Source organism: Xenopus tropicalis, chromosome 4, assembly GCF_000004195.4.
Source record: "Xenopus tropicalis strain Nigerian chromosome 4, UCB_Xtro_10.0, whole genome shotgun sequence".
NCBI lineage: Eukaryota > Metazoa > Chordata > Amphibia > Anura > Pipidae > Xenopus > Xenopus tropicalis.
In genome coordinates, this window is record NC_030680.2 from 128,854,662 (window position 1) to 128,876,112 (window position 21,451).

At 40.0% G+C, this 21,451-nt stretch overlaps 2 protein-coding genes across 7 annotated transcripts; one reads left to right on the forward strand and one right to left on the reverse strand.

The window, feature by feature from the left end:
* Nucleotides 1–243: 243 nt before the first annotated feature.
* brk1 (BRICK1, SCAR/WAVE actin-nucleating complex subunit) lies at nucleotides 244–6,960 on the reverse strand. 2 transcript variants are annotated; one of them, XM_018093034.2, is made up of 4 exons: nucleotides 6,874–6,960; nucleotides 6,527–6,662; nucleotides 4,528–4,610; nucleotides 244–676 (listed from the first exon to the last, which is right to left on the reverse strand). In XM_018093034.2, exons 2-4 carry the CDS (start codon nucleotides 6,642–6,644, stop codon nucleotides 650–652), a joined length of 228 nt encoding a protein of 75 aa, XP_017948523.1. In that variant the 5' UTR covers nucleotides 6,645–6,662; nucleotides 6,874–6,960; the 3' UTR covers nucleotides 244–649. The 2 variants fall into 2 exon arrangements, with proteins under 2 accessions (XP_017948523.1, NP_001015994.1); NM_001015994.2 differs by lacking the exon at nucleotides 6,874–6,960 and having other exon boundaries at nucleotides 247–676; nucleotides 6,527–6,661.
* On the forward strand, nucleotides 6,939–21,296 carry pick1 (protein interacting with PRKCA 1). 5 transcript variants are annotated; one of them, XM_031900171.1, is made up of 15 exons: nucleotides 6,939–7,007; nucleotides 9,165–9,267; nucleotides 9,591–9,714; nucleotides 11,533–11,599; nucleotides 12,581–12,692; nucleotides 13,002–13,130; nucleotides 14,140–14,206; nucleotides 14,295–14,384; nucleotides 15,181–15,234; nucleotides 16,144–16,206; nucleotides 17,568–17,701; nucleotides 17,883–17,975; nucleotides 19,054–19,104; nucleotides 19,587–19,731; nucleotides 20,109–21,094. In XM_031900171.1, the coding sequence occupies exons 3-15, from the start codon at nucleotides 9,693–9,695 to the stop codon at nucleotides 20,345–20,347; spliced, it is 1,266 nt and encodes a 421-aa protein (XP_031756031.1). In that variant the 5' UTR covers nucleotides 6,939–7,007; nucleotides 9,165–9,267; nucleotides 9,591–9,692; the 3' UTR covers nucleotides 20,348–21,094.
* Nucleotides 21,297–21,451: the final 155 nt, after the last annotated feature.

Below are 21,451 nucleotides of genomic sequence, written 5' to 3' on the forward strand. Positions count from 1 at the left end.
TCACGATCACGAAACCAGTACTCCTTTAATATATATTATAGAATGATCTGTTAGTTATGGATCTCGAGTAATATGCCCCCCCCCCCCCCCAATTTGGCCTTTTTCCAGCTTTCAAATGGGGATCACTGACCGAAGAGCAAAAACACATTTTTTTTTTAGTTGATGGATTTTCCTCTTTATCTGGGTGCTCATATGTAGATAATAAATCAATAAACTCACAGATAAAATTCAAACATTAGAACATTCCAGAATAAAAGTTCAGCATTTTATTTGTAAGAGAAATAAAACCTATTGAAACACCGATACAAAGAATAAGGAAACCAAACAACCACGTTACATAATTGGCACGTTACAGTCCATCTCTGCACATATTACAAAATGCATGTAGTTAGTGAGCTGTGAGTAGGTTTGTACATAGCAAGAGCACAAGCTGTACAGCAGTTCAGGCCGAATGTCACGAAATAAGGAAACTGAGGAATGAACAAGCAAAACTCGTTAAGAAAAGGTTTTGGGAAAACTCGTGTTGTCTCTGTAAAGGCAGCAAAGTGACGAAGAGGAGAGCCGCTTACAGTTTCAGGCCGGGGAAAGGTCCATAGAGTATTTATTTATAAAAAGCAAGCACGGAACACTTGTGGAATGGTGCATTTCTCTATGTGAGGGTCTCACCTTTGGTCACCTAAGGGTTAAAAAAAGGGGGTAAGTAAAGTTCCGACCACAAGCTACATATATAAACTATATATTCTAAGAATAACAACACACATTTGACAGATTTACAAACTATAATTCACACATTTAAGGGGCCAATATACATATATGTTCAGCAAAATGACTGTTATCCTGTCTTCTATTCAGGGAGGAACCAGTTATTAGTGTGTCTAGAAGTTACCGGCCTCAATCTTCAGGAAGAAGACATATATTGAAAGTCAATGCCCTACTGGGCCCTATATACAGTATGTGTACATATCATGGGTACCCAAAAGTCACAGGGCCTGCTTTCTCTATAGTAGCACCCTGGGCTACTGGGACTAAGGTTGCCCCAAATGCAGTAGTTCACCTATACTGGCTGCCCATAGCTTCTCTGCACAACCTACTGCTTACTGGGAGCCAATCAGAAATGGAAACTCTGTTCCGTCCCAACAGCCAACCAAAAATGAGATGTGGCAACAATGCTCATGTGATCTGTATGGCACGATATGGCTCGAGATGAAGTCAGAATACTGAACATAAATGCATATTGCCCCATTAAGATAAATATGCAAAGTAGGACTGGTTTCTAGGTCTATAAAATGAAAACAAAAGTAGACCATGCCTTAGAATGGAAGTGACCCTGCTGCAATCCCAGTTAGTTAGAGGATGACATGTCAAAACAGATATAAAGGACCTATTTACGTAAGGCCAGGATGTCCTATTCTATGTTAGTGCCTACAACAATAAGCAGTTGCCAGCTGGTTCTTCGTTTTAGTCAGACCTTTACGTAGAAGAATGCCTCTCCTGCTTACAAATAGCGCTAAGGAAAAGTACTAAGGTTCGTTCTGCCTCCTCCTCTTGTTGCATAGGGCAATCTGTGGATTGTGGTAAATGCCAAAAGATGGGGCTGTTTGGGGCTCCGTGTACTTGATTCCAGGGCCTATTCTGACTCCCAGCCCAAAGCTGCAGAGGGCTGCTGTTCCGCTTGCCATGTACAGCATCACATATTATAGTACATATAGTACTATCCCAGATCTTGGCTTCCAGCTGTTCTGAACTGGTCGCTTCCCCTGTGGTGATTTTTTTTTTTATTGGCAGGTGTTGGTTCACTATTTTACAAATATGCCCCTAAAAATCCTATACAAATGAATAGCGAGATGTGATTTTCTCTGCTGGACTACAGGGAGCATGTAGCCTGATGCCCTGCCTTACTATTGTTAACAGAAAGATGGCTTCTAAAATTATCCATGGAAGAGTAGAAGGGGATAGGGAAGGCAAACACAAGCAAGACCACAGCAGGTTTATGCAAAGTGACACCCATGTTGAGCGTATAACCAACACGACTGGCAGCTCCAGTCTCTGCGCATGCACATAACAGTCTGGGGTCGAGACTAGATCCCAATGCAATAAGGGACCGAGCCCCACACACCCACTGGAAAACATGTAGCACTCAAGGTTTGAACAGGACAGAAGGACCCATTAGCATGCCAAGCCCGTAGCACACTAACAGAAGTTTAGATGGGAAAGGTGTTTTTTGTATATAAAGCAGACTTGCAGTTGATGCATCTGGCACCAAGAAAACACATTATTCCAATTTCTGTTTCATCAATTCACTGTCCTTATTTAAGTTATGAGCAGACTGACTACAGCTTTGTGTGGCTTTCCTGCTGGTAATTTATAAGTCCAGTTGCTCTGCTCCTAATATAATACAATATACTGGGATCACAAAGGTGTCATTTTGTGTTATACAAGAGACCCAGCCATATAAAGTGGTGGATTTGCCTGTCCTTCCTTTCACGTCTAAAACCTCACCATGCTGCAAAGATTCCAGCAATAGGAAGTCAGATAAACATGTTTCCTGCCCCCTTTTAGGGCACATAGGGAATATGCTTTTTCCTTTGTTGAATATTTATATCAACTTTATTATGAAAATTTAGTTGCAATAAAACTGTCCTCTTAAAGGGGTTGTTCACCTTTACAAAACTTTTAGTATGGTGTAGAGAGTGCTATCTTGAGACAGTTTACAATTGATCTTCATTTCCTATTATTTGTGTGTGTGTTTTTTTTTCTTTAATTATTTAGCTTTTTGTTCAGCAGCTCTCCAGTTTGATATTTTGGCAGCTATCTGGTTTCTAGGGTCCAATTTAACCTAGCAACCAGGCTGTGGTTTGAAAGAGACACAGGAATATAAATATAGAAGGTCCTACATAGGAAGATAAGTAATAAAAAGTAAAAATAATAATAAAATTGTAGCCTCACAGAGCAATAGTTTTATGGCTGCCAGTGACAGAAGTGGAATTGAAGTTATGAAAAAACAAATAAAAAATGAAGATCAATTAATAGGCCCACAAATAGGCCATTCTATAACATACTAAACGTTAACCTTAAGGTGGACCACCCCTTTAATGTGTGCCAGCAGGTTTCCAGCACAGCACAGTGTGCCCATTGCTGGTCTAACACCAGGGGTAAATGTCCCATCAAGGTGCATTATCCCACCAACTGCCCACAGCATGTCCTAGTGTCCTGTTTTTTGAAGTTCAAACATTACTTGATAGACTAAAGTGGAGCTCGGATGGTTTCCCAGGCGAAACAAAGACATTTAGCTTTACTCAGCACAGGAATTATTCTGACATTCCAGAGGAGAAGCATTAGGAAAGGGGGGAGGGGGAAGAAAGGAAGAACAATGTGAGATTCTAAGGGCAACTACATGATAGTTCAACTATTTAATTACAATCAGAAACTAAAGATTTATTTAAAGAAATAAATAGAGGTTTAAGTGCTTACATACATGGCTGACATGTTGCATTTTAAAAAGGGCCCTTGAAGTGTAATTAGAAGTAAGGCTATGCTGGCCTGTGTCCTATTTTGCAATTTATTTAAAAGGCCACTATACCTTTATTTGCCATCTGCATATATTAAATTCAAATATCCATGTTTTAAAGTATGCTTTTCTTGTTTTAGCTTTATTAGCCTAGGTTGTATGAAGGTATTACTAGCACACCTAAGCAGCCATTGTTATTTAGCTTCCTTCCCTAGGCCTCCACTTGTGTTACAATACAAATACATGAAGCCAGAGTGTGTGTGTGTGTCTAGGGCTGCATATATTACTGGGATGTGGCCATAAGGGTACAATGCCCAAGGTTGTCACAGCTAGCACAGCGAGTTAATATAATGCTATACGCCCTTTTGTGAGCACCATTCTGCTAGCGGGTATAGTGGCCCTTTAAGTAATTTTTAAGCTGCCATTTTCAAGAGCAAATTGCTGAAGCTGACTGGCAGAGGGCCAAGGATTTATTTGATATGCAGATGGTTTCTCCAATAGCCACCCCTCAGTCTCAAGGCATTTGCTGCTGTACCGACAGCCGGGGAGATGGTACATGTGCCCTTTGGCACAGAAGAGCTTTATTAGTTCATTGTGAATAAGCATTTGATTCTCTTGCTTATCCAACATGAAGCTTGCTTAAAAGCAAAAAGGGGGCTTTACACATAGCCGGCATATGGAGAGTTCAGGTGGCATTCAGTGCATGTCAGCCAGCCAGTAAATTAACAGTGGGGGCAAAAGTATTGGGCAATATATCTCCATTATATATTTCCATTAGATGGTCACATAGGGTGTTTCAATCAATGCTATTTGTTTCAGTGGCTAAAAGACCCACAGATTTCTGGGGGTTACATCACAGGAAGTCACAAGGTCAGCATGTACAAGTCATATCAGGTCAAGGGTGATCTATAAAAGGTTCCTATTAATGCCATGGTTGCTTCCTAGTGACAAACAAAATATCAGTATGCCCCATGTGACATTGTGCCCCCCACCAAATCAAAACATATAACATTACATACCCTTGCTTCTATATACTCAATTCTTCTTTCTAATGCAGTCAGCTTTTCATTTAGGGTTGCCAGTCGTGAGCGACAAGACATATCTTGAAGAAAGCAGAGTATAAGGTTACCACTGACCAACGCATTTCACAAGTCAGCCATAGAGAGCACTGCCTATATTTGCAGTGTAACAAAAAATAAAAGATACCGATAGACTTACATGCATTGCATTAACAGGAACTACTACATTTGCAGGAACTGGGCAAAAAAAAGGGGAACTCCACCCAAACACAATTTAAGCTTTTTAAAAAGAAAACATAATTTCAAGCAATACATCAATTAAAAAAATATGCAGTTTTTTTTATGATTTTTAATATGGTTTGGAACAGTTCCCTAAGCCCAGCCCCCTGTTCCTCTGCAGATCTACTTTGAGACTTAAATAAAGTAGTCGGCTGCCCTCAGCCTGCATCCTCCCAATCCCATAATCCTTCTGAGGGAGCAGCCCTGACGCCGCCTCCCCTTTCCCACCCTGCACTTACAACTACAGCATCAGTGGGTCAAATGGGTGGCGGAATCACTAGTGCACAGACCACTTACCAGAGGCAGCTTTTTGCCACCCCTGGTAACTGGCCGATCACACCATGTGTGGTGTGCCTTGCCTCATTGCAGGAGTGGCCCTGTCTCTGATTTTGTTATTTCTTGCACTAAACATGGCAAAATTAGAAAATGGAACTAAAATCACAGTTTCCTTCCTGGTCCTAAAGAGCAATGTCAACCAATACTCTCAATATTAGTGAAATTAGTCCCAATTTCTAATTCTGCGGTGCTTACAAAAAACCATAAACGTTTCCTTACAGTCAAAAGTATGTTCAGCACAAGACCTATATATTATCCAATGTTTAAAAAGAAGGCATACGGTCCCTTTAACCATGGCACTATGCTTCACACATGAGGCAGATGTGGCACAATAAGGCAAAGGCACCCAGCAACAAAGTGTCCCTAATTTGCAAATACTGCCAACCAGGATGTACTCTGTGGTTCAACCATGCAGATTCATGTACTGCTTAGAAAAGGTGGCCAATAGGGATGCACCAAATCCATTATTTTGGGGATTTGGCAGAACCCCAAATCCTTCGTGAACAATTTGGCTGAATACCGAACTGACAATTGGACAATTGAGGGTTAAAAAAAAAAAAATCACCTGATTTTAAGAATTAGGTTTGGCGAGAGGCATAGATTTGTGTGAGAATCTTGGCAGAATCCTGGATTCAGTGCATCCCAGTGACCCAATTACTAGTGGATGTGAGGAAAGAAGCATTAGAGGCAGGTCCATTAGCCACCATCACCATGATCACTGCATCATTCCTACAGCCTGTGCGGGCCCTCCATCCCCTGCTCACTGTAATGTACCTGCTTTCACTCACACAGTGTAACATGCTGCTTTCATTCTCCCCCTCTCCCTGCTCATAGACATATGGGGCTTATTTATTACAGAGTGAAAGCCAACATCACTAGGGATGTTGCCCATAGCAACTAATCAGCAATTAGATTTGAACAGTTAGAGAACAAAAGCAAAGATCTGACGGTTACTATGGGCAATATCCCCAATAAGGTTACTAATTACACCCCCAGTGTAAATGCTGCTTTCACTCTTACACTTCACTCTATATATAGTGTAATTACCCACTGCAATGTACATGCTGGGATCTATATAGTACAGTGTATAAATTGCTTTTGTTTGACACAAGTAATGGAGTAGCAAGCCATGGTTATATAGTGTAGGCACCATGGCCATTGGTAAGATAATAACAAGGCGACACTGTCACACTGGAGGCTGTACAGCTACTGGGATGCACAAGGCCCAGAGGATTCTGGGAGCTGCAGTTAACAGGGCAGGATGGAGAGGCTGGCATCCTATACACAGGCGCTGCCCATCGCCCAGGCATACAGTGCCCAGCCCTGCCGGCCCTACGCCCTAGGAAGGATCCCCTGCAGGACACAGCGCCGCCCCCACTCTCACCAAATGAGTTCAAGAAGTCGGCGATTTTCTTGATGCTGCTGGTGATCACCTCGATGTACTCCCGGTTGGCCCAATCCTGGTGAATCTCTCTCTGCACAGGATCCTCCTGACTGGCCATTTTAGCCTCTCTCCCTATCTATAGCACAGCCAAGGGAAAAATACAGCGTCACCTACTGCGCATGTCAGAACGGAAGCGCCCCCAGCCTTCACCAGTGGCCGCCATCTTTAAAGTGGACTCAAATGAATAATGCAAGCATCAAGAACATAAGTGAGACGTGAACAACCGGAAGTTACGGCTTATAAAGGTTCAAATAACAAATGTCACTATATTTGAGTGTTGTTCAAACCTGTGCTTTCCACCCCGAGTGGTTTTTACAAGCCGATACAAATATGTCTGCCGCTGCGTCGGTAGGCTCTTCTGCGCCTGCGTATCGGCCGAAGCGGAACTGACGTGCGGAATGATGACGGGCGTATGAAACAGGTAAGGGCTGGTGCAGGTGCAGGGGGTTATAAGCACAGGTATTATGGCGATTGGGTAGCTGCTGGATTGTGTAAATCCCCCGGGAACATGGGATTAGGCGTTTCGGCTGTCCGATAGTCGTGCGGGAATCCATTGACTCTGAAGCTCTCTGCAACACTCATGACGTAGCCTGGAGGTAGCGGTGATGTAATATGGCAGCTTTCTCTAGAGACCTTTATTCCCTGAAATCAAACACTGCATGCTGGGAGAGCGGATACTATCTTACAGGAATAGATAATAAAGGGTAACTAAAATTGCCTGTAATTAGGATGGCAGAGCAAATATGTTCATTGTTGGAGAGATACTACTTGAATGCACTGTATGATTAAGCACAACCATAAGCTGTTATTAGTTATAGGCTTCTTTCCTGTACTGTTTGCCTCATTATGGACTATGGATACTGAAGTTTATAGCTACCTGCTAGCTGCTAGCTGCCCCTTTACTAGTATGGGGGAAAACTGGCCAAAGGGCATTAACTCATAGCAGCCGGTTATTCGGTTTTATTTTAATAACTACATTAAACCAGTCAAAGCTAATGTTTTGTGTTTGAATGAAAAGAAATATTGGTGCAACAACATGGTACAGGTATGGGGCCCGTTATCCAGAATGCTCGGAACCTTGGGTTTTCTGGATAAGGGGTCTTTCTGTAATTTGGATCTCCACAACTTAAGTCTACTAAAAGATTATTTAACCATTAAATAAACCCAATAGGGCTGTTCTGCCCCCAATAAGGGGTAATTATATCTTAGTTGGGATCAAATACAGGTACTGTTTTATTATTACAGAGAAAAGGGAATCATTTAACCATGAAATAAACCCAATAGGGCTGTTCTGCCCCCAATAAGGGGTAATTATATCTTAGTTGGGATCAAGTACAGGTACTGTTTTATTATTACAGAGAAAAAGGAAATACATTTTTAAAAATTAGAATTATTTGCTTATAATGGAGTCTATGTGAGCTGGCCTTTCCATAATTCGAATGTGTTGGTAATGTGTTTCTGGATAACCGATTCCATACCTGTACTGATATTGTTTTACATTAATGTTTAATTAAATTATCCTTATACAGGTATTGGACCCCTTATCCGGAAACCCATTATCCAGAAAGTTACGAATTACGGAAAGGCCATCTTCCATAGACTCCCATAGACTCAATTTTAATCAAATAATGCACATTTTAAAAACTGATTTCCTTTTTCTCTGTAATAATAAAACAGTACCTGTACTTGATCCCAACTAAGATATAATTAATCCTTATTGGGGGCAGAACAGCCCTATTGGGTTTATTTAATGGTTAAATGATTCCCTTTTCTCTGTAATAATAAAACAGTACCTGTACTTGATCCCAACTAAGATATAATTACCCCTTATTGGGGGCAGAACAGCCCTATTGGGTTTATTTAATGGTTAAATGATTCCCTTTTCTCTGTAATAATAAAACAGTACCTGTACTTGATCCCAACTAAGATATAATTACCCCTTATTGGGGGCAGAACAGCCCTATTGGGTTTATTTAATGGTTAAATGATTCCCTTTTCTCTGTAATAATAAAACAGTACCTGTACTTGATCCCAACTAAGATATAATTACCCCTTATTGGGGCAGAACAGCCCTATTGGGTTTATTTAATGGTTAAATGATTCCCTTTTCTCTGTAATAATAAAACAGTACCTGTACTTGATCCCAACTAAGATATAATTACCCCTTATTGGAGCCAAAACAATCCTATTGGGTTTAATTACTAATTACTGTTTAAATAATGTTTTAGCAGACTTAGGTAGGAGATCCGAATTACGGAAAGACCCCAGGTCCCAAGCATTCTGGATAATGGGTCCTATACCTGTACCTGATTGTGTGTTGTGTGATTTAACCATTTATGCAAATAGCAGAGCAGCAGCAGTAGTGATTTTTTTTTTTTTTTTCATTTTTATAGTCAGCCACGTTCACCTACATGAATAGCCGATAGCAAATATGTGCCCAGATGGTTGGACTGGGCCCATATGTGACATCACAGTTATTTATTGTAAATATCCTTTAAATTGCCTTATGAATGCTGTTGGTGATTGTGCCTTCTTGGACATTTAGCTTACTATTCTCTTTTCTTCTCTTTTTATGCAGACCAGATTACCTTGTGCTGGAACTACCAGAATGAAAGTTACACACATGATTCTGACTTGGAGTTAGCCACCCAGCAGCGTGCACAAAACACAAAAACTGCTGTGTGAGTTGGTTGCAATTCAGTCATTAATTTAGAGTTCAATTAAATTATACTGTCATATGGAATATTACCTTAACTCATTTTATACCAGTTCAAACATTTGACTTTCTTCAAATAAATAAATAAAAAAATATATGTATAGTTGGTTATAATAATAATTATTACCTATAATTAAGGGAGGAGCCATAATGATTACTGTCTGTTTCTCCTGTAATGTTATAGTGTCGGACTAGGACTATATCCTGAAGTAGTAATTTTAGGGGCATAAGCAATAAAGCAAATGTTATTGAACTGCTAACATATTTCTCTGTTTTTTTTCACCTCAGTTCAGTGTTTGACAGGAGAGGAGGGAATACGAAAAGGGGAATCCAAAGATTCAGCAGAGAGTTTGTAAGCAGCAATATCTAAGATGTTTTCTGATCTGGATTATGACTTTGAAGAGGACAAACTGTGAGTGGACTTGTTAATATACCCTTACCGTATGTGTGTGACCAGGTATCCTATCATAAGAGAGACACTTGTATGTTGTGTTCAGCCTCTCATAAGGAAGTAATACATGTTGTGTGCAGCCCAAGGAGTCACTTGTATGTTTGGTGCAGACTACAAAACGGCTCCCTTTTTTAGGTTTTACAGGACATACATAAGACTCCCATATGATATATAGACTGCAAAGGTTATACACAGGTCTCCCTTATGATAAGTTAAACACAATTATACAAGTGAAACCTTTATGGTAAAAAGCACAAAATATATAATAAAGGAACAATGTGTATGTTATGTGCAACCCATCTTAAAGGAGAACTAAACCTTGCCTAGGTACAAACTGCCCTCCATCAACCCCCCTCACATCTCCCTTCTTGCACATCCTATTACACTGATAAGTGGCCCTATTTAAAATCCTGACCTAAAAAAGCAGCACAGCAGAGTACCTAGGCGCCATCTTCCGTCCATTAGAAAATGCTTCTGTACTCGCCGTCTACCTAGGGGAGGTTTAGTTCTCCTTTAAACTTGTAAGCATTCAGTAAAAACTCTGTTTATACTCAGTGCTGCTTTGATGGGAGTAGGGTGTCTATGCCACATTTACTGAGCCCTCAGGCCATTTGTTAAAAGAGAATTCTCGGTGTGGCCTTTTGTTCTCCTGATTCACCCAAGAAACTTTTTTTAAAATCTACATTTTATAATATATAGCTTGATTGACTGTGCATTCATTCAAAGCGTTTTGATTTTGTATAATATACAATAAGTTGTGTAGTTCAAGAATGGGATCTCTTCTGGAAACCATCTAGCATAGAGTTTATTTTAAGCACGTAATAATTTTTTTCTTTTTTCTTTTTTTAATGGTTTCCATTTTCTCTGTAACAGTACCTTGTACTTGATCGTAACTAAGCTGCTTGAATCCATATTGGTGGCAAAACAATCCCATTGGGTTTATTTAATGGCTATATGATTTTTTTTTTTTTTAAAGTAATATAAGTATGGTGATCCAAATTGAATTGCCATTGGCATGAAGGGAAATGATACAGGGCATAATTTCCTCCACTTGGCTGAGCTAGAAATAAGCCAGGCAGCATCATGGCCTGAATTGCCTTACTGTGTCATTAGGGCATTTATTCCTTTTGTGCCTTATTTGATTAAATCTGCTGCTGGGGTGGTCGAAATGGATTAGGTAAGGATGTGTAAGTTGTATGTGTATGTAAGGATATATTGTATATAGTTATACAAGTTATTGTATATTATATATGGTGTAAGTATATTGTACTTTTGTATATTGTGTAAGTTATTTCTATTATATTCTGTGTACTTGTATAATATATTCTTTTCCACAGTTATGTGACACGTCAACAGTGTTACCTATACAGTTTCATAGTTTTCAACTCACACTTTCAAATTAACAGGACTAACCCAATATATATATATATATATATATATATATATATATATATATATATATATATATATATATATATATATATATATATATATATATATATATATATATATATATATATATATATATATATATAATACTAAATGATGTGTTTGTCATAAGAAATCTAAAGTCTCTATAGGGCTGCTGATGTTCCCTTTACCTTCTTACTCTATACAGAACTCACTTTATCTGTAACACCTTAAAGGATCAATAATACTAACAAAATTACCCACTTAACCCAAATTCACACTTTTGGAACTTCTCCATCATTTTTTTATAAGAATGATTTTTTTTTTCTTTTTTTTAATGTAAAAAATATTTTCACTTTCACTTTGTAGGGCTATCTGGACCAAGCTTTGCATTTTCTAAATCACAACTGAAAACAATGGCCCTAAGACGGAATGGGTGGGTGTGCAATGGAACACAAATGCTCGAAGTAGAGGAGCGTTTCAATTCAACAAAATCAGGATGTTTTCTTTAAGGGAAACATCTTTCAAATGTTGCAAATGACTAGGATATCAGTACAAAATAATTGTAATTTTACAGTGTTAATGGTCCTTTAACATGTAGGTTTGAAGTAATCACATCCCTCACAACAATACCCTGATCCACTCGAATCCCCACCTGCTCTCAGTAAGCTCCACCCATTTTGGCTTTCTGTATAGCAGGGTCTTATGTTATGGGATACTCCTTTATGGATAAAGTTAGCATGTGTGCATACTTGGTACTAAGTTAAGATACATGAATTGAAGAGATACGTAGTAATGAGCAGAGATGGTACATGCTGCAGGCTACATGAGCACACATTGGAACTGACTTACTAATTCATACAGCATCTAGATATCACAGGTATCTGGAATTAAAAAGAGAATTGTATGTATTTTATAGCACCCCCAGCTGTTAACATAGGAAATATTCATCCTGCAGGTGGTCCATGCAAGGCAGGTGATCTCTTTACTCTTATTATTATCATTTATGTAGCATTGACTTATCCTACATTGTTTATTATTAACATGAGTCCCAACCCCGGTGACACTCACAATCTAGGTTCCCTATGACCTCCACACAAGCTATTGTCAGTTTTATTAGGAGCCAGTTAACTTTCTTGTATTCCACCCCAACATTAGGGACCTTTTAGTTGCATAAAAAACAGTTGTACTGCCAAACAGAACCTCCTATAGGCTGCCAGTCCACATAGGAACTACCAAAGAGCCCTTATTTGGCACCCTCATGAAAATTTGTCATGCTTGTGTTGCTCCCCAACATTTGAGTGTGGCTCACGGGTAAAAAAGGTTGGGGATCCCAGCTGTAGCTGATCTTCTGAAAGATGCACTGCAATTATACATTTTCTGTTCTATTTTCACTGTGTTCCTTTCTGCATTTCAGTGGGATTCCAACAGTCCCTGGAACAGTAACCCTCAAAAAGGACTCTCAGAATGTGATTGGGATCAGCATAGGCGGTGGAGCTCAGCACTGCCCCTGCCTTTATATAGTGCAGGTACATACTGCTTTATATATGCCTTTGTTGTGTATTACTACATTCATTGCAGTTCCTTCATTTTTATTCAGTACAGGTATAGGACCCGTTATCCAGAATGCTCGGGACCAAGGGTATTCCGGATAAGGGGTCTTTCTGTAATTTGGATCTCCATACCTTTAAGTCTACTAAAAAATCAATAAAAAATTAATTAAAATTAGGCTCAAAATTTTTAACCATGTTGCACCTTTAAACAAATACATGATGTTGTGTCTGCTTTCCTGACCGCCATTGTACATTTATTTTTAACTTTCTAAACTCAACTCACAGGTATTTGACAACACCCCAGCCTCCTTGGATGGAACCATTGCTGCAGGAGATGAAATAACTGGAGTGAATGGAAAATCTGTTAAAGGCAAAACCAAAGTAGAAGTGGCAAAGATGATTCAGAATGTCAAGGTGAGAGCAAGCACTACTATCCAGTGGAGTGAATGAGGGACCTTTAGTAACCCTGCTCCTGAGGAAAATCCTTCTTAAAATCTTTGTCATGAGTTGAATATTTGCATCACACAAGGAATTCACTAAGCTTGAGAAATTTGTGTAGATTAGAATCTTAGTCTGTAAATTGGCAGTGAGCTGCCCCAGCAAGTGGATTTTTTGTAGTTGTTGCCAAATATTAAGTATAAGTACTAAAATCTGAATATGAGTGAGTTTCCCAGGACTGTTGAAGATGGTCAGTGTTCTCCCTGCTGATGTAAAGCAATCTCAGGACATGACACCCAATCAAAATCCTGATCTAACAGGGAATTTTTGGCACACTTTCGAAATTGAGATGCACTAGGTTCATCCAAACTAACCCAAGCAATCTCCCAAACGCTCCCTAACTGTCAAAAGCTGGGGCCTACTTTATACAAACTCTGTAATATGGGCAAAGTTGGCTCTGTCTGGTCTGTTTACCCAAAACAACCAAATGGAACTTTTATTATTTCACTGTACTAAACTTAAGTCTGAAATCTGCCTGCTGATTGGTTGCATTTGTTTACAGGGTTTCTTGCTGATGAGCGTGATTGGTAAGGCTAGTGCCACACATGGCTGATTCTTGGCCTGTGGAAAAATGCAGGCAGAGAATCAGTCCCTACCCTGGCACCAGCCTGCTACATTGCCTGCACCCTGAAGCATTGTCTCCGCCCAGGTGCAGGCCAATGCTGTGGGTATCAGCCAAAAAACGTTGTATTTTCAGATTATATCTATTGCGTCCACCTGCACCCAGGCCGAGACAATGCTTCTGGTGCATGCAATGTAGGAGATGATTCTCTGCTTGCATTTTTCCGCAGGCCAAGAATCAGCCTTGTGTGGCACTAGCCTAAGTACAGACTTCTAGTCTTGTTTGTTGACTGGTAATAGGTAGACCCTTTGAAAAGGGAACAGAGAAATCTTGAATAATTTTGTATTCATTGTTTATTTTTAGGGAGAAGTGACTATTCACTACAACAAGTTACAAGCTGACCCCAAGCAGGGAAAGTCTCTGGATATTGGTAAAAAAAAAAAAACCCAAAAACATATATACTCCTTATGCTTGCTCTGTTATGCCTGTGTGTGACTTTTATTTTTGTGTCTTCATAGTCCTGAAAAAGGTGAAGCATCGGCTAGTGGAAAACCTGAGCTCCGGCACGGCAGATGCATTGGGTTTGAGTCGGGCCATCCTGTGTAATGGTAAATCACCTGTTTTAATAGTTATGCCTTGTCAGTTGGATCTACTGTTGTGTTTTTTTAAGGCATCCAAATATAACTTCTGCCCTTTCTTGACTTGACTGACAGTGTATGGGACCAAAGTTATTAGTTTTCGATTATGATGGAAAGATGAAATTAGCACTGGATGTTTCTTTTAGGTACCAAAGAAACACTTTTTAAAGAGACCTATAGCATAAGTGAAGCCCCCAAATCTTTCAGGCAATAATAAATAATATATGGTGCCAGTTTCAATCTGGGCTAAAAATAATCATTATCTTTAAAAATGGTATCTTTATTGGAACTCCCCATAGGGGATGGGTGTGGGTGTGTTGCAGTGGTCCCTGCCAGAAGCACCGTAAGAGGGGGATAGCCAATCACAGCCCTGCAGTCACACAAGAAAATACAGGCTTTAGTTCCCTCTCAGGTCCACCTAATTGGTTCCTATCCTACAGTGCAGTGTGCTGAGAGCTGCAACCACCCCCCCATGAAGTGGAACAGATGGGTGGGACTTAGGGTTTTTAGAGACATTTTAATAAATGAGTAGAATGCACCGGCACATTCTTGTTTTTCTACACAATATGTCCCCTTTAAAGACCTGGCAAATTGACTGTGTCCCTGCATGTATTGACTGCAATGGATTTTTTGTATAAGGCTTTTTTTGGTGCAATGACCTGGAATTATTTCCACTGTAAACTTCACTGGTGGTTTCATTAGGTTGGTTAAATGTATGCTGCCCGTATTCAGTTTTAGCAACTATTTATTTCTTTTTGTCTTTTAGATGGTTTAGTTAAAAGACTGGAAGAACTTGAAAAAACAGGGGAATTTTATCGAGGTAAGCGGATTGCTGGCACACCGAGAACCTGTTTATCCAGTGCGGTGCCATGTTTATTCTGCCTTAGGCAAGTGTCACACCGATGTTGTGACCCGAGGGGACACTGTTAACTGGTACTCGCTCATCTTGTACAGCTCTAGTACCAAATGCTGTGAGGGTTGGGCTGTAGGCCTTGTCTGTTATGGGATAGCCTCTTCTGCTGGCTTAGGGCTGACAGGGTAGCTTTTATTTCTATGCACCGTCCTGGTAGTGTAACAAGAAACCTGGAAAGCTATTGATCTGTTCCATTTGTCATTAAAGAACAATCTCCTCTTTTACCCTTTACTATTATAATTGGAAACCTGTTATAAGTAACTTTTTGCTTGGCCTTAATTTTTTAAAAATTATGTTTGGAAATATGATCCACCATTTTTAGCTTTTTTCCAGCTTGCAACTGCAAATAGTCTCAGTTGATGGCTACATTTAGCAAGCAAAACCAGATTATGTGGCTTCGGTTTTAGTGTTCTCTTTTTTTTTTTTTTATTGCTTCTGTCTCCGTTCATGGCTTTCCTGTATCTACTTAATTCTGACTTTGTAACAGCTGCCTTGTTGCTAAGATAAATAAAACCTAGTAACCAGAGAGCCATTTGAATTTCAAGCGTTAGGTTTAAAGAAAAAAAAAATTGTATAATCTGTCTTACTAAAATCAGTTTTAAGATGCACTGACCCTTTATACACTATAGGGAAACTGGTCATGTGACACTAGCTTTGAGCTGCAATGACACCTGTATTGCTTCTCTTTTCCCCTTTAGCTTTGCATTCCCCTTTATCCATCGGTACATAGTTCTCATAAGACGTCTAGTTTAATCACCGATAATAACCTGCATGATTTCTGTCATTGACATTGACCGGTATCTCTTTCTCAACAAGGTATGATGGAACACACCAAGCGCCTCTTAAGATCTTTCTTCGAGCTTTCCCAGACACACAGAGGTAATATTTTATTTGACATACTGGGGCAAAAATTTAAAATGTTACTAAAAACTAAAGGGATTCTATCATGTATCTCCTGCATGGAGATCTGTTTTTTCAAAAGCACAAACAGATTTTTTTTATATTTCATTTTGAAATTTCACATGGGGCTAGCCATATTCTTCGTTTCCCATGGTGTTGCAGCCATTTCTAATACCCACAATTCACACGGACACCAAAAAAAAAAAAAAGATATTTTCAGATTTGTCACCCACAGGTATTGCAGATTTCCAACATTTGGATAGTCACATTTAAACCACATTGCTTGCTGCAATGTATTTTCCATTCAGTAATCCGCAACACATTGGGTGACATCTTAAATACAGTGAGAGGCAGTGGGAACTTCATTCCGAAATACATTAAATGCATTAAGAAACGGTAGGAACTTTAGCTCCAAATACATTATATACAGTGAGATGCAATGGTTTTTGGCACCTCACACCACCCTTAAGGTCCCCATACACTATAAGATCCGCTCGCTTGGCGATGTCGCCAAGCGAGCGGATCTTTACCCGATATCCCCACCTACAGGTGGGCGATATCGAGTAGGAAGTTGCTTTAAAAAAAAAAATAATCCGATCGTTTGGCCCTGGGGCCAAACGATCGGATTACAGTTGCGGCCATGGGGCAGTCTGTTCGGGGACCGCATCAACGAGCCGATGCGGTCCCCGATCCGACTGGACTTTCTAACCTGGCCGATCGATATCTGGCCAATTTCAGGCCAGATATCGGTCGGCCAGGCCGCTCGTTTCTTCCCAAGGGACCGATATCGGCAGCTTCTATCGGCACGTGTATGGGGGCCTTTACTCTGTAGAAGGTTTCTGCATTGTATAGATCAAAATAAAGTCAGAAATTGTTTGCCTTGCTAAAAATGCTTCCGAGCCCCACCTAGTGGTAGATATGAGAGTTGCACACAAGCAGAAGAAACAGAACCAGGACCCCAGGACTTATCCAGATATTATTGAATAGGAGAAATGGTAGCTCTCAAATAAGTGTCTTTGTGCAATGCTGGTTCATACTGAAAGCTCAGGATCGTGCACAATCTGCTGATAAGGCTGCTTGCACACTGGTATAACAGCTATAAAAATTGCAATGTACACAGTGTAATTTAGTAATAAAAACCACCCCATAAACATCATGACATGGGAAAAGTTGCTTAGAATAGATCTATGTAAACTTATCGATAGTTAATGTACAGGTGAAGTTCCCCTTGACTGACTTTGTGTTCACATACTCCTCTGTCCTGTTGCTTTGCTCTGCATTTTGTACCATTAGTGATAACCGGTGCACGTGTAACATTATCTGAAATCTTTTTGCTGCAGCTTTCGGGGATGTGTTCTCAGTCATCGGAGTGCGGGAACCACAGCCGGCTGCAAGTGAAGCTTTTGTCAAGTTTGCAGACGCACATCGCAGCATTGAAAAATTTGGAATTGGCCTTCTAAAGACCATAAAACCGGTATGAGTAGTGATTGGCCAATCATATGCTATTGTTATCCTGCTCTGGGCAGGGTTATACTAAAGGATGCATTGCTAACAATGTCAGACTATGGAATAATCTCTATGATGCAAAGCTTCTGACTGTGTAGGAGGGCATTACTTTCTACTAGCAGCCCTGAGTTCTCTGTCTCTCCCAACAGATGCTGAGTGACTTAAACACTTACCTTAATAAAGCAATTCCTGACACCAAGCTCACCATCCGGAAATACCTTGATGTGAAATTTGAATATCTGGTGAGTACATAAACCGAGTGCCATGATTTCCCTGTAAATTATATCCTTATACAAAGTGCTTAGTGATGTCAGCTGTTATAATAGGTGTTTAGATATGTAATTTCATTCACATGACTTGCTGAAACCTGTGTATTATAATAAATAATGTACCCTCTTTTGTAAAATATGAGGATATTAGAAGTCACCTCGGAGTTCCATAGCACTTGGCTATTGACCCTTATGCTTGTATATGGTCACGGAACTCCTCAGTGACACTACAGTGGGGGGTCCTTTATATTTGCACCTGGGCATTTACCTGTGGCAACCAATTTGAAGTCTTCTTTCATTGTTGATTTAAAAAATATAAATCACTGATTGGTTGCTGTATGTTACTGCCTAGGTGCAAATTTGCCCAGTATTTATAAATGAGCCCCAGTGAGTCAGGTAAGTGGGACATCCCTGCTGCACACACTGTGATTTGTGGCCAACTGACTGGCTGGAGTATCTTCCCAATTGTTTATACTTAATGGGACAATACCAGACAGAAAGCACATACTACATATGAGTATCAGATTTGTTTGTGCGGTCAGTTACAGCTTCCTTTATCAGTGTCCATTGCATGGCAGAGAACACATATTACCATTATAGCAAATTCTCACTTTCATCTAATTCATTACGAATTCTACTGTTTATTATACATTTTACACAGGGACTGTTTTACCTGCAACTTGCTTGCCTTCAAGGTTAAACCTCCCAAATGGTTCCTCCTTTTATTGGCTCCGCTGGGATCACCTGACTGTAGTTTCAACATGGAGCTGGCAACTGCTCCTGTATAAACGATACAATTATGTTGCTATGGCTATTTTTTTATATACATTCTACCAAAGCTTGGTGAAATGTTTTAATAAAAAAAATCAAAGTTCAGTTGCTTTAGACTTGATTCTGTTAGAGTCTACCAAACCTTGTGTATGAGTGATAATTTTGTTTTTAAGCAAGCTCCATGCTGGTTTATTTGTTCAGACCTGGGGTTTGTCAGAGGATAGTGAGGGAGGAAGCAGTAGTGTATGTTGAAGTTTTATAAAAATGTTTTTTTCTTTAGTCATACTGCTTGAAGGTGAAGGAAATGGATGATGAAGAATACAGTAGCATTGTGAGTATTGCCTAAACTTACCTATATTTTCTTTCCAGACACTTGTTTTCCTGTCTGGGGTGACAAAAGCCTTAGGCTGTGTGTACTGTTCCGCACTTGACGTGCCATCCTGAGCTTTTTATAATACAACTAAAGTTATCATAACTTCCTAAAATGAAGGGGAATGCCACCCAAACACAACTTAAGCTTTTTGAAAAGTAAATACAATTTCAAGCAACTTTGCAATATAAATCAATTAAAAAATATGCAGCACCATCATTGTTTTTAATGTCATACTATGGTTTGGAACAGTTTCCTAAGCCCGGCCCTCTGTTCCCCTTTATCCAAATCACACAATTCCCTGCACACTTGATGTCAATAAGGAAAGGAACATCACAGTCCCTCCTACCCGCCAGGATTTGAAATGAAATGTGTGGGGCTCAAACAAATTTTGGTTCAGAAGCCAGAGTTCCCCTTTAATGTATTTTTCTGTTTTTTTACAGGCCTTGGGAGAACCCCTATATCGTGTTGGTACCGGGAACTATGAGTATCGGCTCATTCTGCGGTGCCGACAGGAAGCACGCGCGCGCTTTGCAAAGATGAGGAAAGATGTCCTAGAGAAGATTGAACTGCTTGACCAAAAACATGGTGAGTGTATAGGAATTCCCAGATGGTAGTATAGAGACCAGTCATGGGAAACCTACAGCCTTTGCCTGCCACTAGTTTGGCCACATACAAAGTTCATCTGTGCTAGATCCGTACTATGAAAAACTCTCTGGCTCAGACATTGAAATGTCCACCTTTTTCTCTTGGATCATGATGAGCTCTTACCATAGACTAGGGACAAATTGCAAATCGTATTAAAGGTTCTAGTTGAAAAAGGGAATAACTTTTAAATTAAGTTTGCCAGATCCCTAAGCCTGGCCAGCTGATTGCATATACATTACATTCATGTAGTGTCACTGTTCTAGCTGAATTTCCTAGATTTGCCCCATTAACTCTCACTATGCTTTTGTTCTTTCCAGTGCACGATATTGTGTTCCAGCTGCAACGATTTGTTTCAGCAATGTCCAAATACAATGACCAGTGCTATGAAGTACTCAAGGAGGCCGACATCTTCCCTATTGAGGTGGACTTGGCTAAAACAACTCTTGCCTATGGTCAGGGAGATACCTTTACTGATGGAATAGATGAGGAGGAAGAGGAGAAGGCTGAGAAGAGAAATGAAGAAGAGAATGGGGAGAAACTGATTGACGATGCATAGAAAGTTGTTTTTACCCTGAGAAATGAAGGAGACGTGACATGAAGTTTACATTTATTCTCTTTCTTGTTTTGACACTGCCTATATCAAGGCCAGGGAACGCATTCTCTGCTGGTGAGGTGATGATTTCCGTGGTCTAGGGCATGATCCCCCCCCCCCCCCCCAAACTGTATTGGAATTGTTGGTATGAAAAGAAATCATCTGTAATTAAGTAATTTCAGTTGAGCCTTCAAAAGATTCTGCACACTGTGCCTGCTTTTCCAGTTTACTAACTTCCAATTTTCATCATTCACCTTATTCCTTCTTGAATTAGGACTTTGTTTCCATGGTCCATAAGTTTTATAGTTGCTCCTTCTTCAAAATGTTACAATGATACTCCTTCTATATGAACTGTACCCTATGTATCCTGCTGTGCTGAGATCACTGAATCAGTTCTGTAGGTGTTCCCATAAAGTTGTGCAGAAATGCTCTACTTAATCTCAAACATTCTGTACATCGGACAGGCAATTTGTCACCTGTTACTGTATTTTTTTTTTTTTTTTTTCCTGATCATTTTAATTTCCAGCATGAATCCCCATGGGTAGTTGGTGTTGTTGCTGTGTTGCATTCCAGGTAATTCCATTACAAGGTATTTCCTCATTAGTCCAACTCTGCTGAGGCTGCCAAACCTCATGTGCAGACCGTTACCAAATTGGGCTGCTTTGATTTTGTGGCCCTATATAATGGTGGTGTACGGATATGTACGGGAGAGGATTGCATCAAAAACCCAATCTGATCCTTTCCCAACAGGATTTCTGACTTTCCAGATATTGGCCGGGCAGGCTATTTCCTATACATGGGAAAACTGCTGATTTAATCTGGATGTGAAGCTTCTATAAGCATGTGTATGACTGCCATAAATACAGACAAAGAATAGAGATCCACTACACTCACCTATTATCAATATGCTAAACACATTAATACATTCTGTGCATTAGGGCTCTGGAACATGGGGAGACTAGTCTCCCGCAGCAAATCTCCCCGAAATGCCATCCCACCGGTGAGAATGTAAATCGCTGGTGGGATGGCATACGCGGCACTGCGATTTATCAAGGCAAGTTCCGCGAT

Coding starts and splice junctions, on each gene's coding strand:
- brk1 (XM_018093034.2), bottom strand. CDS start 6,644: ATGGCCAGTCAGGAGGATCCTGTGCAGAGAGAGATTCACCAGGATTGG. Junction 4,611..6,526: donor CGACTTCTTGAACTCATTTG/GTGAGAGTGGGG, acceptor GCTTTCTTCAAG/ATATGTCTTGTCGCTCACGA. Junction 677..4,527: donor TTGAGTATATAGAAGCAAGG/GTATGTAATGTT, acceptor TTTAACCCTTAG/GTGACCAAAGGTGAGACCCT.
- pick1 (XM_031900171.1), top strand. CDS start 9,693: ATGACTTTGAAGAGGACAAACT. Junction 16,207..17,567: donor GCTTTCCCAGACACACAGAG/GTAATATTTTAT, acceptor TTTTTGCTGCAG/CTTTCGGGGATGTGTTCTCA. Junction 19,105..19,586: donor ATGAAGAATACAGTAGCATT/GTGAGTATTGCC, acceptor GTTTTTTTACAG/GCCTTGGGAGAACCCCTATA.